This window comes from Brachyistius frenatus, unplaced genomic scaffold (assembly GCF_029030835.1).
Source record: "Brachyistius frenatus isolate BFR_SWC_R1_liver_20210118 unplaced genomic scaffold, ASM2903083v1 Contig_3, whole genome shotgun sequence".
Classification (NCBI taxonomy): Eukaryota; Metazoa; Chordata; class Actinopteri; family Embiotocidae; genus Brachyistius; species Brachyistius frenatus.
The window spans coordinates 8,689,318-8,714,023 of NW_027210602.1; the positions used below are offsets into that span (position 1 = coordinate 8,689,318).

The window sequence follows — 24,706 nt, forward strand, 5'->3', positions numbered from 1 at the left end:
GCGGCTGATGGAAAGTTAGAACCATGTGATACTGTTTGCCATCCTGTTTGACGCTCTGCAGTCTCAAGAGAGGCAAAAAGCAGCTCCATAATCTCAGTAAAAAAAAATCAGAATTACACAAACTGTCAGGCTGACCATAATACATTTTGGCACACACACCCTTGCATATATTCAGCGGAGCTGCTTGGCCTTCACAGTACATTGAGTCCAGTGGGATACAGAGATTAATAAGAGGCTGTGGAACAGGGATTGATTACTTAGCCGAACCGTCACCACACCCAGTCAGCCTGTTGGATTTACTTCAACAAACAAATGGCGACTCTAACGAAGACTCGCCTCCTTCCTCAAACAACAAAACCTGTTAGGACATTAAGCTGCTCAAGGCAAATCAAATCATCACCTGCGCCTTTTAAATCTGACAAGAACTGGAGGAACCACGGCCGGAACAGCAGATGTAACATGGACATTTTCTGAGTAGCTAGTGGTGGATGTGAATTGGAATCTACGAAAATTAGTCACCGAACGAGACCTTTGTTATCATCAAGAAGAGAAGAAGAAGAAGAAGGACTAATTAAATCATCCTTCTTGCCTCTTTTCAGGCCTTGGTGAAGGCATTACTTGGTCTGGAATTAGCTCATCGTGTTTAATGTTAACTAATGTTGGCAAACTAACAAAGACCCTGAACTAAGACTGTAACATAAATGTTGTAGCTACCTGCAAAATATTAACATTGTCACTGTGAGCACGATAGCATGATAATATTAAGCTGCTTTCATAATTTAACTCGAGCTAGTTGTTACGACGTGCCAAGTCGTGTGCAAGGCACGCTCTTTGTTCAAGTGGTTAATAAGTTAGAACACCGTTGCTCGAGCAATGGCAACATGCCAAAGAGGCTAATATTTCAGCAAGCTTGCAGGTAAGTAGTCCAGGAAATGCAAAGGCATCATGACAGAGGGAATGGATTAGGAAGTTGGGACATCAACACTTTCTATGGATGCATTATTTAAGGTATGAAGAAAAACTCTACGCGACTAAAATTAGAAATTTATTAGCTTCACATCCGATGAAAAATTAACTTCTGTTGACGTCAACAAACACGTCACAACTCGTGAACTCAGGCCTTCAAGAACAATTTTAACTCCGACTTTTTGAATGCCACGAGAAGGGGGGCTTTCCTTTGGATTCGACCCAAGAATCATGGCAAAACTTGATATAAACACGCCCATTCACGACAGAAAAACTTGAGATAGCTACGCAGCGATGTCTAGGTGTGTCAGTTGCACGTTTTGCTGTAGTTGACGCTTTGGCCTGTCGCAATTTCAAGGACAACGAAGCCCACTAAATGGTTTCAACCTTGTGACTTACAGGAGAACTTAACCATCAGCAAAACCACATGGTACATGGTAATAAACAACTAAAGTTGTTGTACATATTTTTGAATTGACCTGATAGACTGATAGAAGAATACTCGCTCCCAACTGTGCAACTAAAGATCATTGGCTTCTAGATATGATTCATTTCCAGGCTTCTGTTTCTTTGGCATAATTAGATAATCTACAAATTAAAAGGTGAGATCATACTTTAAAATGTAAAAGTATATGCTGTGTATTTTATGTCACTGCTGCAGAAATCAGTGTTTATAAAGGGATGAGAAGAGACTTACTGTCTGGCAAACAAATCTGAGGTCCCTATTTATGCAAAGTTTTTGTGACATTACCAAGGCAATAGGGTCTGTCGTAATCCTACAACAGTCAGACCTGCTGCTGTTGCACCCTGATGTGAGGAGACAGAGCGAATCAAAAATCCTGCACAGGTAACCAACAGATCATCTTGGGTGGGACTAAACAAACAGGACATGGGTCCTGAAAGGGGAGGGGCGCTGCTGTGTAGGTAGTCTAGGGGAAAATGGGGGAGGGGGGGGGTGAAGGAAATGTTGGTTATCTGCATGCACCTTCCTTCACGGATGTGCAGGTTGATGGGTGTCAGAAGCTTTACTCAGTGGAGACATTTTGATTTTATAACACAGTTCCCAGACAAAACAGTTGTCTGTGATTGGGGTGTTCATTGGTTGTCTAGTCTTTGTGAATTTGCATATCCGTGGTGCCTGAGGTGTTGTGGTATCCTAAATGCTACAAATGTACTGAACTTTCTCTCTGATGACTCAGCTTGTCTCAGGCCTCACCAGGAAGCAGTCAGAAATACTGTAATGAAATAGAGTTGGTTGGAAACTGCATGTAGGGGTGTGTAGAAATCCTGCACGTGTGTGCAGTCAACAACGTTATATTTTAACATGTTCTTTCATGAGTTCTAGTTCCTGCTTAAACAATCGTGTTAGAATCTGATACCAGAACAACACAGTCCACCAAACCTGTTCCATCCAACAAAGAACCAAACCAGTGAATAAAAAAAAAAAAATCAAGACTTGTCATAGATAAATTACACCTTAATGCAAATGCAACTTTACAGTATGGGCCTCTATCTCAGAGACAGTAAGATACAGAGTGTGGCGTCGAATTTGTCTTGCAAATTGGCTCTATGCAAATAAACCCTGGCCAGTTCTTTGGAAACACAGCAGGATGGAAGGATGGCTTAACATGCCAGACGCATCAATGACAGATTCATAGATGACGAACAGGGAGATCCCCGAGAAGTGTGGGGATCTGTAACTGTGTCAAAGGAATGTCACTGGAATCTGAATCATTATTTATTATTGAAACATACCGGTTACACCTTTTGTCACAAGTTGTTTCCCTAACTGGCTCGGTTTTGGACATGGACAACCATTCCCATTCCTCCTGTTTCTACATGCAATAGGATTTAGTTTCAGCCGATTGAGAGATTTAGGATTCGTCCATCCATTATCCACAGGTGAAGGCAGGGTACACCCTGGATAGGTCTCCACACCAACACAGAAAGACAGACAGAAACACATGCACACTTGCATTCACATCTACGGGCAATTTAGAATCACCAATCCATCCAACATCCATGTGTGGATTCATTGACGTCAACAGTACACAACAATTATATGACGTAAAAGAAGTATGAAAGCCCAAATATCAAATATTGGAAACTTTCTATAATTTGAATTCAGGATGTAGCTTTTAAAGAAGACTAATCTAAATTAGTGTTAATTAGTTCATTGATCAATTAGTGTTAAGTGTGAAAGCAGCAGAGGAAAGAGGTAAAAAAATTATGTAACGTAAAGTAAAGTAGGCCTAGAAATGAATTAATAGATGAAAATATATAATAGTGCATTGCAAGGAGCATCACTTAATCTTTTAAAGTGTTGTTAAGTGACAAAACCGTATTTTTAAATTATAATGATAAACACAAGAAAGCAATAGAACTGTGACATTTTCATAAAGTCAGTGCTGAATGACATGCCGGCGATCCATCGCTGACAGAGCAATCCAAATAGAAAAATAATCTGTCAGCAGATTTCCTCTGAATGACTGGACACAGGAAGGTGTTGTATGATCACAACCACTGCTGTCACACAGTGTGGGGGTGTGATACTATTCGATTGCCAGTGACACAGTGTTGCGGTCCTGTCTTCCCATAGATAAGTACAACAGTGACGTATGAATGGCCACACCTACAAAATATTATCCAAGAGTGATGAGAAAAAAACATCTTTAAACTTCTCATGTAGTTGTATTTTCTGGGACCTGCTCATTTAATTTACACGTAGGAAACAACATACTGCTTTTAAGTTACATTCAACCTGTCAGAATTATAAGTAGAGTCTAAAATACTGTAAATAAATTGTGATGTTTAATGGCGGTTTGTTCTCCTTGTCAACTTGTTTAACCTTTATTTATACTCGAGAAATCATTGAGGGTGACTCTCATTTACCATGACGTCGAGTCAATAACAAAGCAAATAAAAATAAAAATGGCAATAATCACAGTATTAAGGCAAACTAACATAGGTGAAATTGTACCACAATTTATCTAATAAATAGTTATTTAACTGTCAGATTAGGGAAGATAACCTAAAAGATGTATTAAAATCAGCAAAGATATAAAGTAAGAAAGTAATATAAGAAGCCTTAAAATATAAGATAGCTAACTATTTATGAAGTACTAGCTGACAATATAACGATCCTCACAAACAATTGTATTTTGTTGGAAAAGATTATTTTATTGGCATGTCTGTCTAGCCTGCTAAGTAAACATGTCAGTAGAGGTAACTGTTTAACTGTCTGGGACGTCCTGGTTTGGTATACACACCCAGAATAAATGTCTGATATACTGTACATGATGTTGCTCAATGATCATTTATTATCATGGATGTACTGTGTTGGTTTGCTGATGAAACTGAAATTCTAAAACTGAAATTTCCAAATTTTCCAGGAGGGCAGCAAAATAGACACTTTACTGAACTGGTTCTAGAAAATGAGAAAAAAAAACTACTGGAGTGCAGTGAAAGAAATCACTGATTGCAATCTCTCATTTTGACTACAGAAAATGACAAGACTTTGAGAGTGTGGCCTGATGTTTACATCACACATCCAAATATGACCATACATACAGATTTCCTCTCCAACTGATAAACAACCAGCTGCTGAGAAGGGTTGACAGGAGAAGGGATGTGCTGGGTGAGAAGTCAAACTGAGTGGTAGCAGAGGGGGGCCGGCCGTGAAATCTGTGGGCAGCAGGCTCCTCCAGAGTGAACCAGGCGGTGGAGGCTGTCTGATAACCTTATCACGGCTTCCCCACACTGCAACGGCTGGAACAGGCCTGCAGCGAGAAAGGGAGGAGTTGACAGGCCCTCAACCGAGATAGCACCAAGAGCTACATCCGATGGACGAGGGACCCCTGGAGAAAAAGAGGACAGAAAGACAGAACGATCAACAAAATCTTCACTTCACCACAACACAAAACAGATTGTCAGTCGGAGTCTTGTGTGTCTATTTTCCCCACCTCCTTACCCCTCCCACAAAACACAGACACATAACACTCACTGTGATAGAAGTTGTCCTTCCTTTAACTTAAATGTCATAGTAAGAAATGCACAGGACATTACTAATAATATTCATCATGGTTCTGTACCATTAATGGTTCTCATGTATGTCATCATTATTACAACTGTACATGATGACAGTTCAATGTCTGCAGTGAAAGAGATCTATTGTCTTCCGCAAATATAGTCATACATTTAATTTCTGTGTCTCCAGTACTGATGTCGACCCAAAAACGTCTTAGTGCAAAAGCTACAAGCAGGAGAAAACTGTCAACCCGCCAAGAGAACAGAACTTTTGAGCTTTTATGTGCAGTCGCCACCTGTGTGAAAAAACAACACACTGTGTATAACATACAGCTTTGGAGAACTTGGGAGTTGGGAATTTGGGATTTACTGCTTCTCTCCTGTAGGCAAGGTTCGACTAAATCTGTCCTTGCACTGGGGGCACACAGTGTTACCAACAGGTGAATCATATATATGTTGCAGTTCAGCATCCAGCACATGAGAATCTGCTGCAAAACAGCATCTCATTCTTAACTTGACCTCCATTAAGGGAGAATCTGTGCTGCATTTATACGTTAATATCAGAACAATTTGACATTTAATAAAAATATATTTTAGTATAATGTCAAATTGTCAAATAAAATGACAAAAGAAAAAAAAATTAAAGCCTTATAAACAACTCAAATTAAGGTGTGAAAATAAGATGGCTACATGATCACTGTTAAAATATTGTTAAGCCTTGTACTCCCTTAAAGGCACGAGAAAAGAAGACAAACCAGAATCAAAGTAAACAGGGACTCACATCAGACAATTATTGCCGAGACAACAGCATCTTAAATTACTGGGTAAACACAGAGGCACTGACTGTTTTCTTTCTTCTCTGAGGGGATGACAGTGTGTTGACAGTTTCTGGGAGGGACAGCCAGACAAATCATCTTTAAGGCCCTTCTGACAACACTGGATGTCTCCTTCTGACAATTCATATATAATTTTACCGGCTGTTTAAATATCCGGTGTTTAATATATACTAATTGATCCCTAACACAGACTTAGCATCCAAGAAGATTGAGTTACTTCTGCTGTTCAACTCTGATATTGTTTGGTTATACACCGCCATCATGAGGCCAAAAGCGGCACAGCAGCAGTGTATTGACCTTACTATTACCTGAGTTCTTCAAACATAGTCAGATGTTATTTTCATAATGCAAACCAGTATTGAACAATTTAATATTACTGAAATAAAATGCCTATTTCTATTTCTGACTGCCTGTATCACAACGTTGTTATGCATTTCATGACTTTGTAACATAGACAAATCTTAGTGGTGGACAAGAGTGTTTATTGTTCATATTAAAATGTTAATACATTTCTTTATGCATTTAGATGAGTTGTTAAGTCAACGCCTCGTTAGAGAACGCTTTTGTTCCGCGGAACTATATGCGTGCAGGTGTTTCCGACCGGCGTTATTTTGCACTTGGACACAGACTTCACGCAACCTCTTTCCGCGGATGTTGCGGGCGTTTTTGAACCGGGAACTTTTACCCACGTCCGGCGTGGTTTAACTTAAGTGCTCCTTAATTCAAAGGAACCGGTATGGAGGAGTCTAAGACGTTGAAGCTGGATTTTACTCTGAGAGAACTGAGTCTTTCCTGCCAGACTGAAGATGTGCCGGGCGGCTCGTCCACCGTGAAGCTGCGGGACAACAAGCTGGTGTGTGTGGAGTATCCGGCGGTGGTCAGCAGCGTGGGCGACATGCTGGAGACTCTGGGTGGGGAACAAACAGTGACCAAGGTCAGCGGGCTGCACTTCATCTCATCTCGAGTTTGTTACGGTGGGAATGAAGCAAACCTGCCTTTAAACTGCAACGCGCATATAAAGTGTAATTTGTCTACTTTTTTTTTTTTTTTTTAAACGTACATTAATCTCTACATTGTGATGTTCAGAATTTAAGTGACATTATAATAAGGAAGAAAAGGATAGCCCCCGAAGCCTTGTCGAGTAAATGTCGTGCTGTAACGATTAATCGATCAGTTAATTGGCCGAAAATGAATCGCCAGCTATTTTCATAATAGATTTATAATTTTGAGTTATTTCTTTCACTGACATAATTCCTTCATTTTCTAATTCCAGCATCTTAAATGTGAATATTTTCTGTTTCCTTACTCCTCCATGGTAGTAATCTGAATATATTTTGGTTGGGGACTGTTGATTGGAATAAAACATGACACTTTTGGCATGTTCTGACATTTTAAAGATAAAACAGCTACAATAATAATAATAATAATAATGATGGAAAAAGTAATCAACAGATTAATAAAAATACCCATTGAAGTGGGTATTTTGTGAGAAGTGAACTGACACCATCATTTTCTTCCAGCTGTAGTTAAACCTGCACGAACGATAACTGCCTTCATGTCTTGTTGATCCCGCAGACCTTCGCTCGCCCCAACAAGCGTCTCGAGCTGCGTTTCCGACCCCAGGACCCTTTCTGCCACTCTGTGTGTGGAAACCGCTTCCCGTCGAGCAACCTCCTCCTCAGAGTGCGACGGCGGGTGCGAAAGAAAGACCCCAAAGATGTTGAGATCCAAATGGATATAAAGGGAGTCATCGGAACAACGTACAAATTCCAAGGTTAGTGTGTGAAGTTGTTCAGTTTTCTTTTTTATTTCACTCTCGTCAATCATCAAGATTTTTTTTCTTGGGTCGTGAAAAGTAGATTTTTGTCTTTCTTCGTTAAACTCTGGATGATGAAGACATTATTTGAACATCTTGGTATCAAAGAAAATTACTGATTATTTTTTTTAAATAATGAATAAATGAGATTGCTTCTTCTGACTGCTTGTCTATTCTTTTCAGGGATGGCAGATTTTCAGTGCCTCGCTGTTCATTCAGAAGACGGAAAAGTCACGTCTTTGTACGAAAAAATCATCCTCCGCAAAACGGAGAATTATGAGTTCTTCGAGCAGCCCATGCCTTACTTTCTCCCCCCAGCCATCTTCTCCCGCCTTGACACCCCCGTGGATTATTTCTACCGGCCTGACATGTTTCAGAAGTCAGTAAGGGCTCCGGATGGATGAATTTAACAAGTCTATATCTTAAATTTCAGTATTATATTTTTAACATCTCTCCTCCGTTCTGTTTGTAGTCAGATGCCCATTATGAAGAAGAACTTCATCGGCGTGAATCGCTCCCGCCGGCCCCACAACGCCATTTTTGTCACCTTCATTGATCCCACCGTGCCCACCTCGTGCCTCGAGGCAGCCAAGGTCAACTGGACTCGAGTCTGCCTGAAGGATCACGACAAGCACACGGAAGAAAAAATGAAACAGGTTTGTGTGTCGCTGCGGTGATGGTCGCTGGCTCTCTGAAGCTCAACACCGCCTCTCATTTCTAGGAGAATATTCACCAGCGCAGGAAGAAGGAGGTGATGGCTGAGCTCAGCTCAGCTCAGGTTTTGTGCCTATGTTTGAATCCCTACTCACTCTGTGGAAACTTCATGGTGGGTTTTTTTTGGCTCACACCAAACAGATACTTCTGTTCCAGTTCTCTTTCCATTGGGGGAATGTATTTTTGACTCATTTTGGGCCTGTAATCTTATCTCAAGTGAAATGTTTTGTCCCTAGATGTTTGAGAGCCGGCCCATCTGGTCCCGAAACGCAGTCAAAGCCAATATCAACATCCACCCTGACAAACTGAAACTGCTGCTGCCCGTCTACGCCTACTACATGGTGAGCTGGGAGGTTATGTCATTTAGCTGCTGTATATTTGGGACAGTGAAATTTAAATGAAAACTAAGAGTTACACAAGTACCTGTAACAGTAACTGAAGAGAAATGTTTAAACATGGAAAATCTCGGTAGAAATAGATTCCAAAAAGAAATCTATTCATGTGTTTATGCATGTGAAGCTTATAACATTGTATATATTTTATTTAGACTGTGATGTTAAATATATAATTATTATTGTGTTGTCAGTGTTGTTGTTTCATCTCTGCATTTGTAGAGTGACTTTTACATTCTGTCCTCTCCTGTAACACAACAATGACATTTCCTAAATGTAAGTTAAAAGTCAGATAAACCTTTTTTAGGTGACTGGCCCGTGGAGAAGCTTGTGGGTGAGGCTGGGCTACGACCCCCGGAAGAGCGCCGATTCCAAGATATACCAGATGCTGGACTTCAGGATCCGCTGTAGCACCAAACACGGTGAGAGCTGAGCTCCAGTACATCAGCATTTTCTATCAAACTTTCTTCAGCAAAGCAGTTAACTAACTTTTTGTGGTCCTCTTTGTTTCCCCACTTTTAGGTTACTCACTGTCAGACATGCCAGTGAAAGCAAAGAGGAGCGCCCTGAACTACAGTCTGCCAATCACTTTTAACAAAGCAGGTAACGTACATTTAGACATATGTATGTGGTCCATTTAAATACATATATATTTAAATGTGACATGTTGTTCTGGCAAATGAGGAAACAGAAAGTTGTCGGTTTGCTGAATGTGTCCTTGTTAGTCGTGACAGTGACCCAGCACGCACAATACCTGGACTCTGAGCGGGAAGCAGCTAAACTTATCGTAAAAAGATATAAGGAAGTTCTGTCGACAGGCTAACCAGCTCACAGATGAGACAAATGTATTTAAATTCCATTAAACACACCCCGCGATGTTTGGCCAAGGTAAACTCACAACATGTTGTTTTTGTCCCAGGTCCTCAGCCAGCCAGTGTGATGGATCTTCCTGCTCAGGAGGGTCCGAGCTCCAGTCGAGATCCAGTTCCAATCACATACCAGCTAAAGGTCGGTGAAAGAAAAGGCATGACACAGCATTATTGGAGCTAACATGCTTCTTAGGCTCTTCTTGCATCATTGCACCTTTTGGTACTTTTGTAAAAGTGTGCATGTTGCCTGTATTTATTCAAATGGTTGTTTTTATAAATTCAATTCTGTGTGTAAACATTGAAATGCAGGAGGATACTAAGTGCTGTCTCACCTTTTCTGATACAGTCCATGATTTAAAGTTGAAGGCACTGGTCATCACATTGTCTTTTTGATGATGCTAACCTCAGTTTTACCTCCACAGGAGTCAGCCTACATTTTCAGAGAGGGCATGCTGCCTCCTCACAGACAGATGTTTTACCAGCTCTGTGATCTGAATGTGAAAAGGTACGTGAATACAATACTTCTGTTGTTTTTCATCTTGAGTGCTTTAGGTTCATCTAACTGATATCAGTATGTCTACAAGTGCGAGACAATTGTTATCTAAAGGTCATAACGTGTTCCAAATACAATTAAATGCAGTGTTTTACACTTTAAATTTAACATTATGTACCTGAAAATGTATCTCTAATTTGTTTTACCCCGACTGTTTGAAATGATTTAACTGGCTTTCCCACAAATTGTATGTTTTTCTATTTCCCGTGGCACAGAAAAAGACAAGCTCGTGATATTCATATATTTATGTGATTTGGTTTAACGCTCCAGTGTCAAAGACGTGATTGAACAGAACAGTGGTAAAGAGCAGCTATGTGACGAGCGTGACGGCTGGTGTGCTCTCGGGACCACGGACAAGCTGAGGGACATTATCTCAGTCATGATCAAGAAGGTCATCCGAGCACAGAAACCAGGTAAGGAAAAGGCCAGTCACAAAGTTAAAAAGAATTAAAAAAAGTTCCCCTCGGGGATTAATAAAGTAAATACCTACCTACCTAAGAGGGGGGGGGGGGATTTTTTAATGATTTTCTTTTTTTTTTTTTCACCTTGTGACCCCTCATATCGATCATCAGACCTCCTGATGTCCACATTTGAATCCAAACAGATATTTAATATTACACTAGACTGTCTTAAGAACTTCAACATTTGAACAAAGAATATGAGCTGATTGTTTTGAGAAGATTTGCCAACTAAAAGCCGTTAGAAGATGCTGGGGCTCAGAAACCCCCAAAGGATGTTGAGAGAAACCCTCAGTGAGAACATACATGATCTAACCTAGTCAATGAAACAGGATAGATAACAAAGAGGCAGCACTCTGACTTTTGTACAAAATAAACACTGATGAGCTTTTTGGTCTGTTAACTGATTTTATTTCTGTCCTTCAGCATTACCAGAACTTCCCAAAAGACGAAGACGCCGAGCACTAAGTGTAAAATCCCCAGTGAGCGATGTGGATGAAGAGGAGGATGAGAACAAGGAAGATGAAGAGGAGGATGAGGATGATGAATTTCTGCCATCAGAGGGAAGTGAAAATGAGATGGAGACAGAAATTCTTGATTACATGTAACAAAAGACAACCATGTTACTGACATGTTAATATTTTTGCATCATTCATTTGTGTAACATGTGAGATGTGATCTATTTAGTTAAATGTAAATAAAGAGTTAAACTATTTCTAAAGGTGTGTAAAAACGGCATCATCTGTGTTAGTGGACCGAGCAGCTTCTTGTTGTGTTTGTTTGAGGTGAAAATTTATCAAATGCAACACAACTTAATAGTTTCAGTGTCAGCATAAAGTTTGCCTTCAAATATGATCAAAAATGATCTCCCAGTTCTTTAGTTTGTGAATAACAATAGTAACTCGGAGTGAGATTCAGATTCTGTCAAACAGCTGTTTCAGCCGTGCTTGTTGCTGTGAACGATGTGATCTGGCATACCATGTGTGAACAAAGATACGGTGAAAATGGGAGCATGTCAAGACAAACGTGTTGTTATTGGGCAGATATATTTCCTCTTACTGGCTATAATGAAGTGAATTAAAGAAAATATTTCAAATCAAAACTAGTTGTAGGCCTATTGTCTATCTTAAGAACATTCAAGGGTTAACTTTTTGGACTGATTATGCAGTGAGAATTGGATTCCAGTTGGGCAGCTGTGTATACTCAGTAGATTTGGCTGCCTGATTGACAATGGCACAAAATCACCTCTGAAAGGTTGGTCATGCCCACGTTTTTAATTCATGAGGACCAAGGCTCCTCTGTTTGGTGGTATTTCAGATTTTTTTTTATCCAAGAGTTTCTTCTTGTCACCGTTTGTATTAACTTTTACATGCATCATTTTGAACTCATTAATACGACAAGACTATCTTCAAGCAAAACACATTAGTAGTGGCCATCTCTGATTGTCAAGACCCTGGAGAGTTTGTAGGCAAAGAAAACCTGCAACATAATCAAAAGGAAGTACTGAAGCATAAAACAAAGATGCGCCATTTCTCCCCCTAATATGTGTTAACACTATTTAACTTTTGGCTGTTTGGCTCCATGGAGAAAGAGTTAAAAGTACATCATAAGGAAAAGACCAGTCCAGCGGCGTGGCCATTCTTACAAAAGTTCATTTCGAGAGTCAGTTTCCATGAGCGTTTCACCTGCCATGACATTTTTGGGTGATTTTGTCTCACGGCTAAGAAAACCTACTGCTGCCACTTTCGCAGAACTGAAACTGTTCAGTCACTGCTGAAGCTACAAAAACTGTTTGTTCGACCACTACATGTCATTTTCATGTAGATGTTTAAAGTGCTTGAGGTAGTCCTCGGTGAAGTGCTGAGGAACGTGCAGTAGACAAAGGGGGTTAAATATGATGTGTTATGCAACAGTTGGAAACACAGGCCCCCAACACTGCACACTGGTCAGAGGCTGTTTAGGGGAGGGGTCTCCTTTATAAAAGTCAAGCTGACGATCAACATGGATCTCACACTTTGGTCATGAAGGTGATGCTGGGGATTTTGTTGGCTGTTGCTGCATTTCTGGAGACGGTCTCTGCGACCTCTGTAAGTGACACACCAAATTTATACTTCTCATGTATCTAGAAATATATTGTTTGTAAAGCAGTGCTCAGTATTTTTTAAATATCCTAAAGTTTTGTCTACAATCCAGCTACGATTCTTGAGCAAGAATAATAATTTGTTCATGTGTGCCACATTAATCACTGACAGATATAAAGTGTTGTGTTGGAACAAAGGTTTTCAAACAACCATACATTTTTTTTGTTATTATTTGTCAAATGTGTGATTTATTCAGACACTTTGTTTTCAAAATTTGCCAAAGTGAAACTAAGAATTTAAAACCTAAATGTGATGCGCTAAAATCCATCACTGCAGTAAGAACAAGTACTTTGGTCCATACAGTAATTTTTGATCGATGACATAAGTCCATCTCTTGCCTTTGTGTGTGCTTAATTCCTGTAGCTCGGTGTGGTGTACACAGAGGGAGGGATGGTGGAGGGCAAAAACATTCGTCTTGGATTCCGCCATCACATGGACATCTTCAAGGGGATTCCCTTCGCCGATATCCCTGGAAGGTTTGAGAAGCCAAAGCGTCACCCTGGCTGGGATGGTGGGTAGACAGACTGAGCTTCTCACCTACTGGATTTTGCCCCTTTAGCAATCATCGCCATAACTCCCAGGCAATTCTGTCCCCTTCCTTTTAACTTTAATTTAATTGGTTGAAAACGTTTTATCATCTAAAATGAGCATCCGTTTGATGCCAAATTGAACTGCTCTGCCATTGTGTGTGTCCCTGGTCAGGTGTTCTGAAGGCCACTGAATACAGGAAGAGATGCCTTCAGATTAACCTTCTCATGACTGACACCAGAGGCAGTGAGGACTGCCTGTATCTCAACATCTGGGTTCCTCAAGGCCGCTTAGGTAAGGACTGCCAGAAGCCGAGCAGTGTGCCATCAAAATTCGATCCCTACACTACAACGGTCTCATCGTCCTCTAGTATCCACCGATCTGGCCGTCATGGTCTGGATCTACGGAGGAGGCTTCTTGACTGGAGGCTCGATGGGGGCTAACTTCCTGAATAACTATCTGTACGACGGGCAGGAGATCGCAGACAGAGGGAACGTTATTGTGGTGACACTGGGGTATCGTGTGGGAACTCTGGGTTTCCTGAGCACTGGAGACTCTGGTTTGCCAGGTGGGTGATAAAACTGTACAGAGCCTGGTAAATGTGTGCTATTTTTAGAAATTGTTACAATACATGAGCAATTCTTCACGTGAATTAATTATGTTTGAACCTCCACAGGAAACTATGGTCTGTGGGACCAGCACGCTGCCATCGCCTGGGTGCACAGAAACATCCGCTCGTTTGGAGGAGACCCTGACAACATCACCCTCTTTGGAGAGTCTGCAGGTGCAGCTAGTGTTAGCTTCCAGGTGAGAGATTTGAGAGACGATGCACTTTGTAATTTTTAACAAATAACTTTATTCGTGGTCAATAAAACATGTTTTTGCAAGGCCCATTTGGTGTTGCCAGGCTGGTGTATATTATCCTCCTCTATGATAGTCACTAAAGAATTGATAATTTTACATGGTGGTCAATAGGAATTTACTTGCTTTGGGAGACAGTCTCAACTAGCCATTGGAGGTGCTGCAGTTTTTGGCACTTCCATATTGGCTTCATTTTTAAGCCCCAGAGGATTGAGTCAAATTCACCTTGATTTAAAGAACACACTAAAATATCTACTGTTTCTATCTGTCTACCTACAGACTCTCACTCCCCACAACAAAGGGATGATCAAGAGAGCCATCTCCCAGAGTGGGGTCGCCCTTTGCCCCTGGGCGGTCAACAAAAACTACCGCAGGTTCGCTGAAGAGGTACATCGCAGCTGCTCTCACTTTTTTGAAATAATTAACAGGATTTCTAAGATGTAACTTCAACTTCAGGGCTGGGAAATATTTAAAGATGATTTGAACCCACTCCCCCAGGTTGCTTTGAAGGTCAACTGCCCCACTGATGAGAGGATGGTTGCCTGTTTGAAGATGACTGATCCTGTGCAACTAACGATGGCAGGCAATTTCAAGATAGCTGGCTCCCCCGATCGTAAGGACTGTGCACCACACAGCTTAGTTTATGTTGTTTAAGACATTGTGTCAACATTTTCTACCAGAGCAGCGCATATGAAGTAAGCTTTTTTTTTTTGTTGCCTTGATCGGTAAACAAGTCAGAAGTTATACTGGTAGCATATTACAGGTGGCAGTTCCCACTAATTTGCTGATTCATCAAGCTCAGTCCGTCTCAGACCTAATTTATTGTCCATTAGATTTTGCCAAAAATGACAATGCCAGCCACACATTAAACACGAGCAACATCTGGTGTGGTATATAGTGAGATTTCCTGACTGAGTGCCTACATTTGTTAGACCCCATTGCGCTCAACTTGCTCCTGTCTGCTAACATCGATGGCGACTTCCTGCCGGATGAGCCTCATAACTTGTTCCACAATGCGGCTGAAATTGACTACATCGCTGGAATCAATGACATGGATGGACATCTCTTCACTGGTCTTGATGTTCCGTCGATCAACTCTCAACTGGTGGACACACCTATGTGAGTTCAAGCCATTTAATCTGTGTGAAAAGATATTTTCTAAATGGTTTCACTCAAATAAACATGCTGGCCTTTAGTTGGAATTGTAGAACCATTATTCGTTTTGGTGGCAGGTAGTTGTTTTAACACACCTCATTTTTCATCTCTTCCTGATTGCAGCGAGGATGTAAAGAGGCTCTTGGCTGCCTACACTAAGGATAAAGGCAAGGCTGGTATGGAAAGCGCCTACTCCACATACACCTCAAGCTGGGGAACGAATCCCAACAGGGAGACCATCAAGAAAACCGTCGTGGGGATTGGAACAGACTACATTTTCCTGGTTCCCACACAGGCTGCCCTTTATCGCCATGCTAACAACGCCACGTGAGAATAAGATCTTGCTATGCAGATGTTGCTGTCAGTTTATTCATAAGCACTTTTGTTCCACACATCGCTTTAGAAGATAGGGAATAAATATGGGTCCTAAAGTTTCTTTAAACTGCACGGTAGCCATTGTAGAATGCAAGGGAATAAGATTTATCCATTAAATTAAATATTTTTATGACGTTTTTTTCAAAGTATGAAATTCCCGTGATGTTTTCGTGGATAATTCAATCTTGAATGTGGTTTATACCTGTCTTTAAACACATTCGAGTGTGGATTAAATTAACAGCAAAGCAATAGACAAAATAAATGGTGACAATAGGATACATCAACCATTAAAAGAAACTTATTTTAACTTTAACTTGATTTCCTTAACCATTTAATGATAGAAAAATGAGGCAAATTAAAATATTCTATGATATTGTCACAGATATTATATTGAAACAATCATATATTAATTGTGACTTACAGTAAGATATAAGGATTTTCATTATTAATTAATTAAATAACTTTTAAAGAACCACTGGAAAGGTTAATAATTATTGTTGTGGCCTGTTTCAGCACTACTGACTGTTATATTTTGTGAGTTCGTAGCAAAAACCAGTATCAAGCATCAAAATAATTAGGTGCAAGACTTCAAATACTTTTCACTGGAAGACCTCTCTTAAATCTGCTGATTTCACATTCTCTCAAGATTTGCTAAGCTTTCAGTTTTTTAAATTTATTTCACTCATTGATGTAGTCATCTTCACATACCTGTTTCTTTCTTGTCACACCAAAGAACTGGAAGAACCTACTCCTACTTGTTCTCTGAGCCCAACCGTTTGGGTGGCATTACCACACCCTACCCCAGCTGGATGGGAGCTGACCATGCTGACGACCTGCAGTACGTCTTCGGAAAGCCTTTCTCCACACCACTGGGATACTGGCCCCGCTATCGTTACCTCTCCGGCTACATCATTGCCTACTGGACCAACTTTGCCAAAACTGGGTAAACTTCTGCAGACATGAAACAGAGGAGTATCACAGAAACACACTTGAATCAGACACTGAAATACAAAACTAAAACGCCGTCATTTTAGTTTCTCTTTCCTCTCGTTTTGCCCACAGAGATCCAAACAAAGGAGACCTGAAAGTGCCAGCTACCTGGCCCAAATTCACCAGCACTGGTCACCAGTACCTGGAGATACATTCTGACATGGACATGAACTATGTGAGAACGAAGCTGAGGACGCGAATGGTGCATTTCTGGACCAGTATCCTGCCCAACCTCCCCACAGTTGCCTCAGAATAAAGAGTTTAATTGCTATATCAACTTGTGGACGTGCAGATCTATTGTATACACCAGTATTGGTTCATGAAAAATAAATGGATTTCAGATACAAATACTATTTCCCTGGTCTTGTGTTTATATTTGCAATATACCCATATAGAACTATCCAAATTTACTGAGTAGTACCTGCGTTTTGGGGTTATCTCAGTGTTTTTGGCTCAGTAATGATAACTTCTTGAGGTCAGATCTTTTCTTAAAATAAGATTTTGGTTATATAATGCAAAAAAAATATTGTCTTTTTTACAGAAGTGTGTGTTAGCTTTCTAATCCAAAATCAAATCAAAGCAGACAATAAAAAAAAGTACTGAAAATGATGTATTTTAGCACATGGCTATTGCTGCTGCCTTCATGGACTCGTGAGCGAACAGTCAATACATGGGAAGTTGTCTGCATTGTATGCTATGTGTCTAAAAAAACAAACAGCAGAAGCAAAACAACATCCTTGAAGTTATGAAACACCTTCTCTAAAGAAATCCCGCCCCCCCCCCCCAAATGATTTGAAGCATGTGTTTTGGATTCAGTCTCTTTTCTCACTGTAAACAGCATTCAACCATGCTGAAATACAGCGCTGTTGTTTCAGAATAATGGACAGTGCTGTTTGCTGTCACAATTATGAATTAGATTTGAACCTCGTGGGTAGTGATGTGATTAAAAAAGTTAGAACTTCTAGAACAGCTCAGCTGTTTCATTTTCGCCATTGCATTGTTGAGCGAAAAAGCAGCTTACAAATATGGATGTAAGAATGTGGCTTAAAAATAAACAAAAGACCCCAGCAGAGGCCAGTAGTCCGGTTAGCAGAGGCAGCAATTATATCGCCGATCAGCCTGATCCCGAAGTTAATCTGCTACCTCCTCCTGCTGCAGGAAATGTTACCTGCTGGTGGCAAGGATGGTCAGAACAGGCCAACCGCCCACGAATGCTCCTGACGACCTTGTGACATAGACGTCAGCTCAGGTGCACCAATAATACCCTACTAGGTCTTTTAACAGAAGCTGGTTTATTGGAACAAAATTTTGTATTGGGTCCAGTGCCAATGATGACAAAGCCTTCACCCAAACCAGCTTTTGGAACTGGAAATTTGCAAAGGATATTGACCAGCTATAGTGACTATCATTGAGTTCCTTGTGTCATATCAGCAGCTGCTGAGAGGGATAATGGATGCTTTGGGTCAAGAGAGTGGTGGGTGGGTCTATTTTTTTTTACGGTGGAATACACACTGAGAAAAGACAAAGCCCCAGCCCAGGTATTTAGCACCATCTCCCAAAATGCCACCTACACTTCAAATGAAATCCAAAATGAAATGATAGCCCTCATGGTGACCAGTGAAATTATTAACCCTCGTGTTGTCCTTGGATCAAAATGACCCGCAGCTGTGTTCAACCAAGTTCTATTTTATTTTCATATTTTTTGGTATCATTGGTGACAAGGAGGCTGTGAGGGTTTCTTTAAAGAATGATCACCAATGATCCCAAAAAAATATAAAAATATAGAAATAAAATAGAACTTGGTTGAACACAGCTGCGGGTCATTTTGACCCGAGGACAACACGAGGGTTAAAGAAATAGAAAATACACGTTGAAGATGGACGGGACAAAGGATCCAATTGGTTGTGAGAATGTGTCAATTGTGCTCTGTTATCTGGACATAGCTGATAGTAATGGCCACAGCAGAGCACTGCAACATCAGCTCGGGTGGGCCTACCTCTACAAAGAGAAAAGGCTGTGTTATGTTTAAATTTATAGCTATTTAAAGTTTTTGACTGCAACTAGCTTGCCAAGATCAGTAATTACGGTGACATCCTGCCAAAGGAATAAAGTAATACTATTAAAGCTGCTTAAAATGGGAAGAAAGGTGGTGATATTTGGCCTCCAACCTCCGGTTTCATCAGCTGTGGAGGTTAAGGCCTTGGAATCGGGATGACCTTGAATCCGAATGCAATAATCTGCAAAAAGTAATTAAAGTGAAGTTATATATTCTGTGCAGATTATTTGTTTTTCCTGCCTTTGTCCAGCATTAGGCCTATTTTTTTCTATATTTAGAAAACCCATAGCAATAGTAATGGCCTCAATTTTCTTGAACATGCTTTTGTATCAAGTGCTGCTAACATATCCATCAGAGATGGCAGGGATTGTTCATTAGCCCACAAAATAAACAACCCAAATATTGTTTTTAGTTGCTTGCATAAATCAACTGTTCTACGACCAGTAACTACTGGTGATTGCAGAATAGTTACTTACTTATATCACAATAATGGGAGTGAGATGCATTCATGACCATTCATTTCAAAATCAATCATTTTCCAGTCTCAACAAATGTGTTGTCCAACCGACAGCTGCCCTGCAGAGGTGTGGGGTTATTTAAGGGTATTTATCTCAACTCAAACTGGCTGTTGTTTGCTGATCTGAGAATCAGTCCACCTGTGTCTGTGAGTCAGCAGCGGAGAAGGCTTCACTACCAACCTCACAAAGACTGCTGGGCTTTCTCTCCACATGGCAACAATACACACTTACACACTGCATGCTCTTTTTTTCATGGTTGGCACTAGGAAGGAATTATTTGTTCTACTTATATCAAAGAAAAAAAAAAAGCATAAAAAAATTACTTAATTTCACAAATCTGCTCTTGATGATTTCAGTTTACTTTCACATTCACGACACTAAAATGTTTCAAGGGAAAGTTAACATTTTTGCAAATCTGTCTAACACTAGCAAAACATAAAATATCTGCATCATTATGTTGCTATCTTTTTAAAAATGTCATAATTAACTGTCTGACTTTTAGGACTTTTAGAAACTTAGGAACATTAGGATCACTATTTTTATTGTCATTGAAGGTGAAAGTTGTTTTTTGTCTCTAGCTGGGCGTGGTCCAGACAGAGGGTGGCAGCGTTCAGGGACAAAATATCCCCCTCGGTCTTTTCCGCTCTGTGGATGTTTTCAAAGGAATTCCCTTCGCTGCCCAACCTGGAACCTTCGAGAAACCCAAACCTCACCCTGGATGGGACGGTGCGTTCAAAGACGACCAAACAGAGCTGAACATTTGCAGTATTTGCATTGAATAAATAGAAGCTTGAACATGTTGCTTGCACTATAAAATCCTCCCTAAATCCTTGGGAAGAAATTGTTTTGTATTATTTTTATCCCCAGGCATACTGAAGGCAACGAAGTTTGCCCAGAGATGTCTCCAGATCAGCATGCGTCAGACTTCATCCTTTGGTAGTGAAGACTGCCTTTACCTCAACATCTGGATTCCTTATGGACAACATGGTAGCTTTTGTGTTTTGATATATTAATCTTAAAAAATATGCATACACTAAGATGTGTTCTTTTGTATAATAAAAATGCAGCCCTTGATCCCCTCAAGTGTCATCAAATCTCCCAGTCATGATTTGGTTTTATGGAGGAGCCTTCATGGCCGGTGGCTCTATGGGGGAAAATTTTCTCAACAATTATCTGTACAGCGGTCAGGAAATAGCCAACAGAGGCAACGTCATTGTCGTGTCTGTGGGACACCGTGTGGGAACCCTGGGCTTCCTCAGCACAGGGGACTCAAGCTTACCTGGTAAGTACAATTAACAGGAATCATCAGAAATCCTGGACATTTTCCATTTCTTTCATTTTCTATATGGCAACATTAGTCACTGGAACTAAGTGACTCCCAATTTGTCACCATGACAGGAAACTATGGTCTGTGGGACCAGCACGCTGCCATCGCCTGGGTGCACAGAAACATTCGCTCGTTTGGAGGAGACCCTGACAACATCACCCTCTTTGGAGAGTCTGCAGGTGCAGCTAGTGTTAGCTTCCAGGTGAGAGATTTGAGAGATGATGCACTTTGTAATTTTTAACTAATGACTTTATTAGTGGTCAATAAAATATATTTTTGCAAGACCCATTTGGTGTCTTTCAAAAAAGACAAAAATGCATTAATTCAAACCACCTTTTACTGATAGGTTTTATTAATAAGAGTGAGTGAGTTTAAGATCTGAAAATTGCTATTTAATCATCATTTCTTTCATTTGGCAAGTTGACAAATAAACACAATTAAATCAAATATTCTTTTAATACTGTGTGTATATGTTCCAACACAGAGTCTCACTCCCCACAACAAAGGGTTGATCAAGCGAGCCATCTCCCAGAGTGGGGTTGCCTTCTGCCCCTGGGCTTTCAGGAAAAACCCACGCAAGATTGCAGTGGAGGTACGTCATTATCAACTCAACCCTGTTATGAAGTCCTGGTACTTTTGTGTGACCTCCTCATAAAATGTGACAATTTTAAGGCCACAATTAGAAGTGCCGGAAATGTTTCAGGTAACTCTTTTGGTTTTCCATAAGTTTAATGCTTTATCTCAGTCTCACTGCTCTTAGCAGCCGTTTTTATTTGGATCAGGCTGTAAAACAACACTTCCTGCTCAGCACATAAAACCGACAAGGTTTGCGAATAGCTGGTGAACAAAGTGGAAAATATTTTTAACACCTAAAAGGAGACTAAATATTGGACTTACCTTTATCAGATGGACACAAATGAACGCTAATTTTGCTCTTATCTGTTAGATACGAAAAAGGCCTTGTTGGATAGCATCATAATGTTATAATATGTCAAATGGAAAGAGGAAAACATGAAAAAAAATCAAATTAATAATGAAAGTTAATGTCAGTAGAATATCCTGTATGCTATTCGACTTAATCAACGCATTATCACTTGGTGTAAAGGGGGAAATGTTTGGGGGGGATGAATATCCTGTAATTTGTTCAATTTAATCTATGCATTATCAAATACCACCTGCTCAGGTTGCTGAGAAAGTCGACTGCCCCACTGATGACAGCATGGTGGCCTGCCTGAAATCAGTTGATGCTAAGACCCTCACCATGGCTTCTCCCCGCATCCAACAAGGCTCTCCAGACTGTGAGCATCATTTCCTGTGAATGGAACAATAGATCAGAAGATCTTAAGCTAAATGTAACTCATTTAGGATGTATGAAAAATACAAACAGTATTCACAAAAGTGTGTGCATAGACAAACTACTAATATCATGTAAAAAAGAAAATGCCCATAATCTGCCACCTCATTGTATCCTTTTCGATCTCAGATCCCGGTGTGAACAACCTGCTTCTGTCTCCTGTCGTTGATGGAGACTTCCTCCCTGATCAACCCAGCAACTTGTTTCACAACGCTGCTGAGATAGACTACCTTGCAGGAGTTAATGACATGGATGGACACCTATTCACCTCACAAGATATTCCTTCCATTGGTAACAAGAACCAAGAGACTCCTGTGTAAGTCTGGTCTGTCTTCTGAGGAAAAAGGCAACTAAACCGTGAGAGCACGTCTTTTCATTAACAGAGCTCTCTGTCTTTTTTCCATTGCAGAGAAGATGTAAAGAGGCTCCTTGCTGCTTATACCAAAGAAAAAGGGAAAGCTGCTTTGGAGATTGCCTTTGCTGAATACTCATCCAATTGGGGATCAACACCCAGCCAGGAGACAATCAAGAGAACTGCTGTGGACATTGGGACTGACTACATATTCCTGGCTCCCATACAGACTGACATTTACCTGCATGCTGCTCTCGCCACGTGAGACTAACGGCTTGATTCCCTCACCTAAAAACAGCCAACTGCTGTTTGATTTGTTTTGACATCTACAGTACCACCTGTTAGAAATACTTGTGACAGTAGTGTCAGCAGTTATTTAGATAACAGTTTTGTTAGATGTTTTGGCAGCAGGGACAGTGTTCAATGTCTAAACTGAGCTGGCACTGGACATACAACTGTAAATATCCCACCTGATATATCATGGAAAGGCATGCAATACACATGCCAGTTCACTAGAGGGCAGCATGTCAGTGTCACACCAGCAAAAAACACATGGTTAGAGTTTGGAGAAAATAAAACATGTGGTTCGGGTTACAAGGAAAAACATTACGTGGCTAGGGTCACAAAAAAAGAAAACCCCACAAAAAAAAAACACCTGGTTAGAGTTGGGGGGGGGGGGGGGGATTACATGGTTAGGTTAGACTAAAAGAAACGACTAAAAATTTGGGTTAAAACAAACACAGAGTTAGAGTTAGAAAAAGAAACAAACACGTGATTTGGGTTGGCCTATCTGCTCAGAAGAATTCCACATCACCTTCTCTCAGACTGCAATACTGGCCTCCAGGGTAAAATCTGTGATTTATGACATATGTCATGTGACGTGCGTTTATTTATCATATCAAGGTGGTGCCAACCGTTTCAAAGATGCGCTACCCATTAATGGACTGGCAGGTGTATTACTTGCTTTGCTGTGATACTGGGCTGAAATATCACATTCACAGAGAGCCATTGTCAAAGTCCCACATTTGAATTAATGACCTGCCACAGATGACGTTATACTCAAATTAACAAAATCACACTTTACTAACTTAAAGTCAAGATTCTTTTCATTTGTTAGGGCAAGAGTTGAAAGATAATGTGATTGACTGTAGTGTTTTAGGACAGACTAAACACATTGTGATGTTTTTAACAGGTCTGGACGTACTTACTCCTACCGACTATCTGAGCCCAGTTTAATGGCCGGACCAGGCAAACCCTACAATGACTGGGTAGGAGCCGACCACGCCGATGACCTTCAGTACGTGTTCGGAAAACCCTTCACCACACCGAAGGCTTATGGGGACAGACACCGAGATCTGTCTGGCTACATGATCGCTTACTGGACTAACTTTGCCAGAACTGGGTAACAAACACAAGATCACAACATTTGAACTGCTTGAGGCTGGTTTAACAGAACATTACTACAAAAACGAATAGATATGATCCCAAACGTTTTCTTCCTGTATTTATTTTCACAGAAACCCTAACAAAGGGAACCTGAAGGTGCCGGTGACTTGGCCTGAATTTACCAGTGAACACCAGTTCCTGGACATCAGTGCGAAGATGAATGAAAGCTCCATCGGGAAAGAAATGAGGCTCCGATTTGTTAACCTTTGGATGAGCACCTTTCCCAGCCTCCCATCAACAGATGTTCAGTAATCCGTATTCAGTTTAAATACGACACATATTAATACAAATAAGATCATGTGTCCAAAAAAAACTCTTGGCTGTGGATTGTATGTTTCAACCTGATAACTGTCAGAGGAGGTGGCTTTGAAATCATTAGCAGTGGATGTTTGAAGAAAGAATCAGGTAATTATAGGATATCAGATAAGAATCTTACATTCAGATCTGTATCGCAGCACACAGGCCGACAGAAAATTGTTTATAAATTGTTTGTAAATTATATCTGTCAATAAAAAAACTGTCACAAGCAGCAACTTCAGGAGAGGGGAGACTTTCTTAAACTTTTGCTGCCTCATTACTATGAAAAATAAAAAGCAGATCAATGACCACTTATTTAGAAATTTAGGCGTGTTTCTAGTTCAACAGCTAGATTGAACAGTGAATCTGAGATCTCTGGATTTCTGATTCTCAAGAGCATTATTTAACTGAAGGCCACAAGAGGGCGTATGCAGCACATGACTGGTCAGGCTACAGGTTCAGCATAGATCTGGCAATATGACCCAAATCTTTGCACTTATACCACATCTTGACCAATAAGTATTTTTAATTGAAAAAAATAAGCAACATACGAACTAAAAATTAAAATGCACTCATGGAACTGGGGACACCAGCTCACACACTGACCTACAGTAACTGTTGTGCAGTTACTCAGTGTGTTGTAGTAATCAATTGTGAGAATTCAGATCAGCTAACA

General features: G+C 40.5%; 2 protein-coding genes across 2 annotated transcripts; both read left to right on the forward strand.

Moving 5' to 3' along the window:
* Nucleotides 1-6,411: 6,411 nt before the first annotated feature.
* On the forward strand, nt 6,412-11,351 carry gtf3c5 (general transcription factor IIIC, polypeptide 5). Its single transcript, XM_069705427.1, has 11 exons — nt 6,412-6,762; nt 7,404-7,602; nt 7,828-8,023; nt 8,117-8,300; nt 8,595-8,699; nt 9,058-9,172; nt 9,273-9,353; nt 9,670-9,758; nt 10,042-10,124; nt 10,443-10,585; nt 11,057-11,351. Exons 1-11 carry the CDS (start codon nt 6,565-6,567, stop codon nt 11,236-11,238), a joined length of 1,575 nt encoding a protein of 524 aa, XP_069561528.1. The 5' UTR covers nt 6,412-6,564; the 3' UTR covers nt 11,239-11,351.
* Nucleotides 11,352-12,651: 1,300 nt separating this feature from the next.
* LOC138625650 (uncharacterized) lies at nt 12,652-23,985 on the forward strand. The gene is made up of 22 exons (XM_069706703.1): nt 12,652-12,717; nt 13,135-13,282; nt 13,474-13,593; nt 13,670-13,867; nt 13,976-14,106; nt 14,440-14,547; nt 14,659-14,773; nt 15,093-15,279; nt 15,439-15,642; nt 16,424-16,633; nt 16,753-16,924; nt 18,806-18,871; nt 19,833-19,980; nt 20,122-20,244; nt 20,339-20,536; nt 20,653-20,783; nt 21,066-21,173; nt 21,765-21,879; nt 22,065-22,251; nt 22,345-22,548; nt 23,480-23,689; nt 23,805-23,985. Exons 1-22 carry the CDS (start codon nt 12,652-12,654, stop codon nt 23,983-23,985), a joined length of 3,330 nt encoding a protein of 1,109 aa, XP_069562804.1.
* The last annotated feature ends 721 nt before the right edge of the window (nt 23,986-24,706 follow it).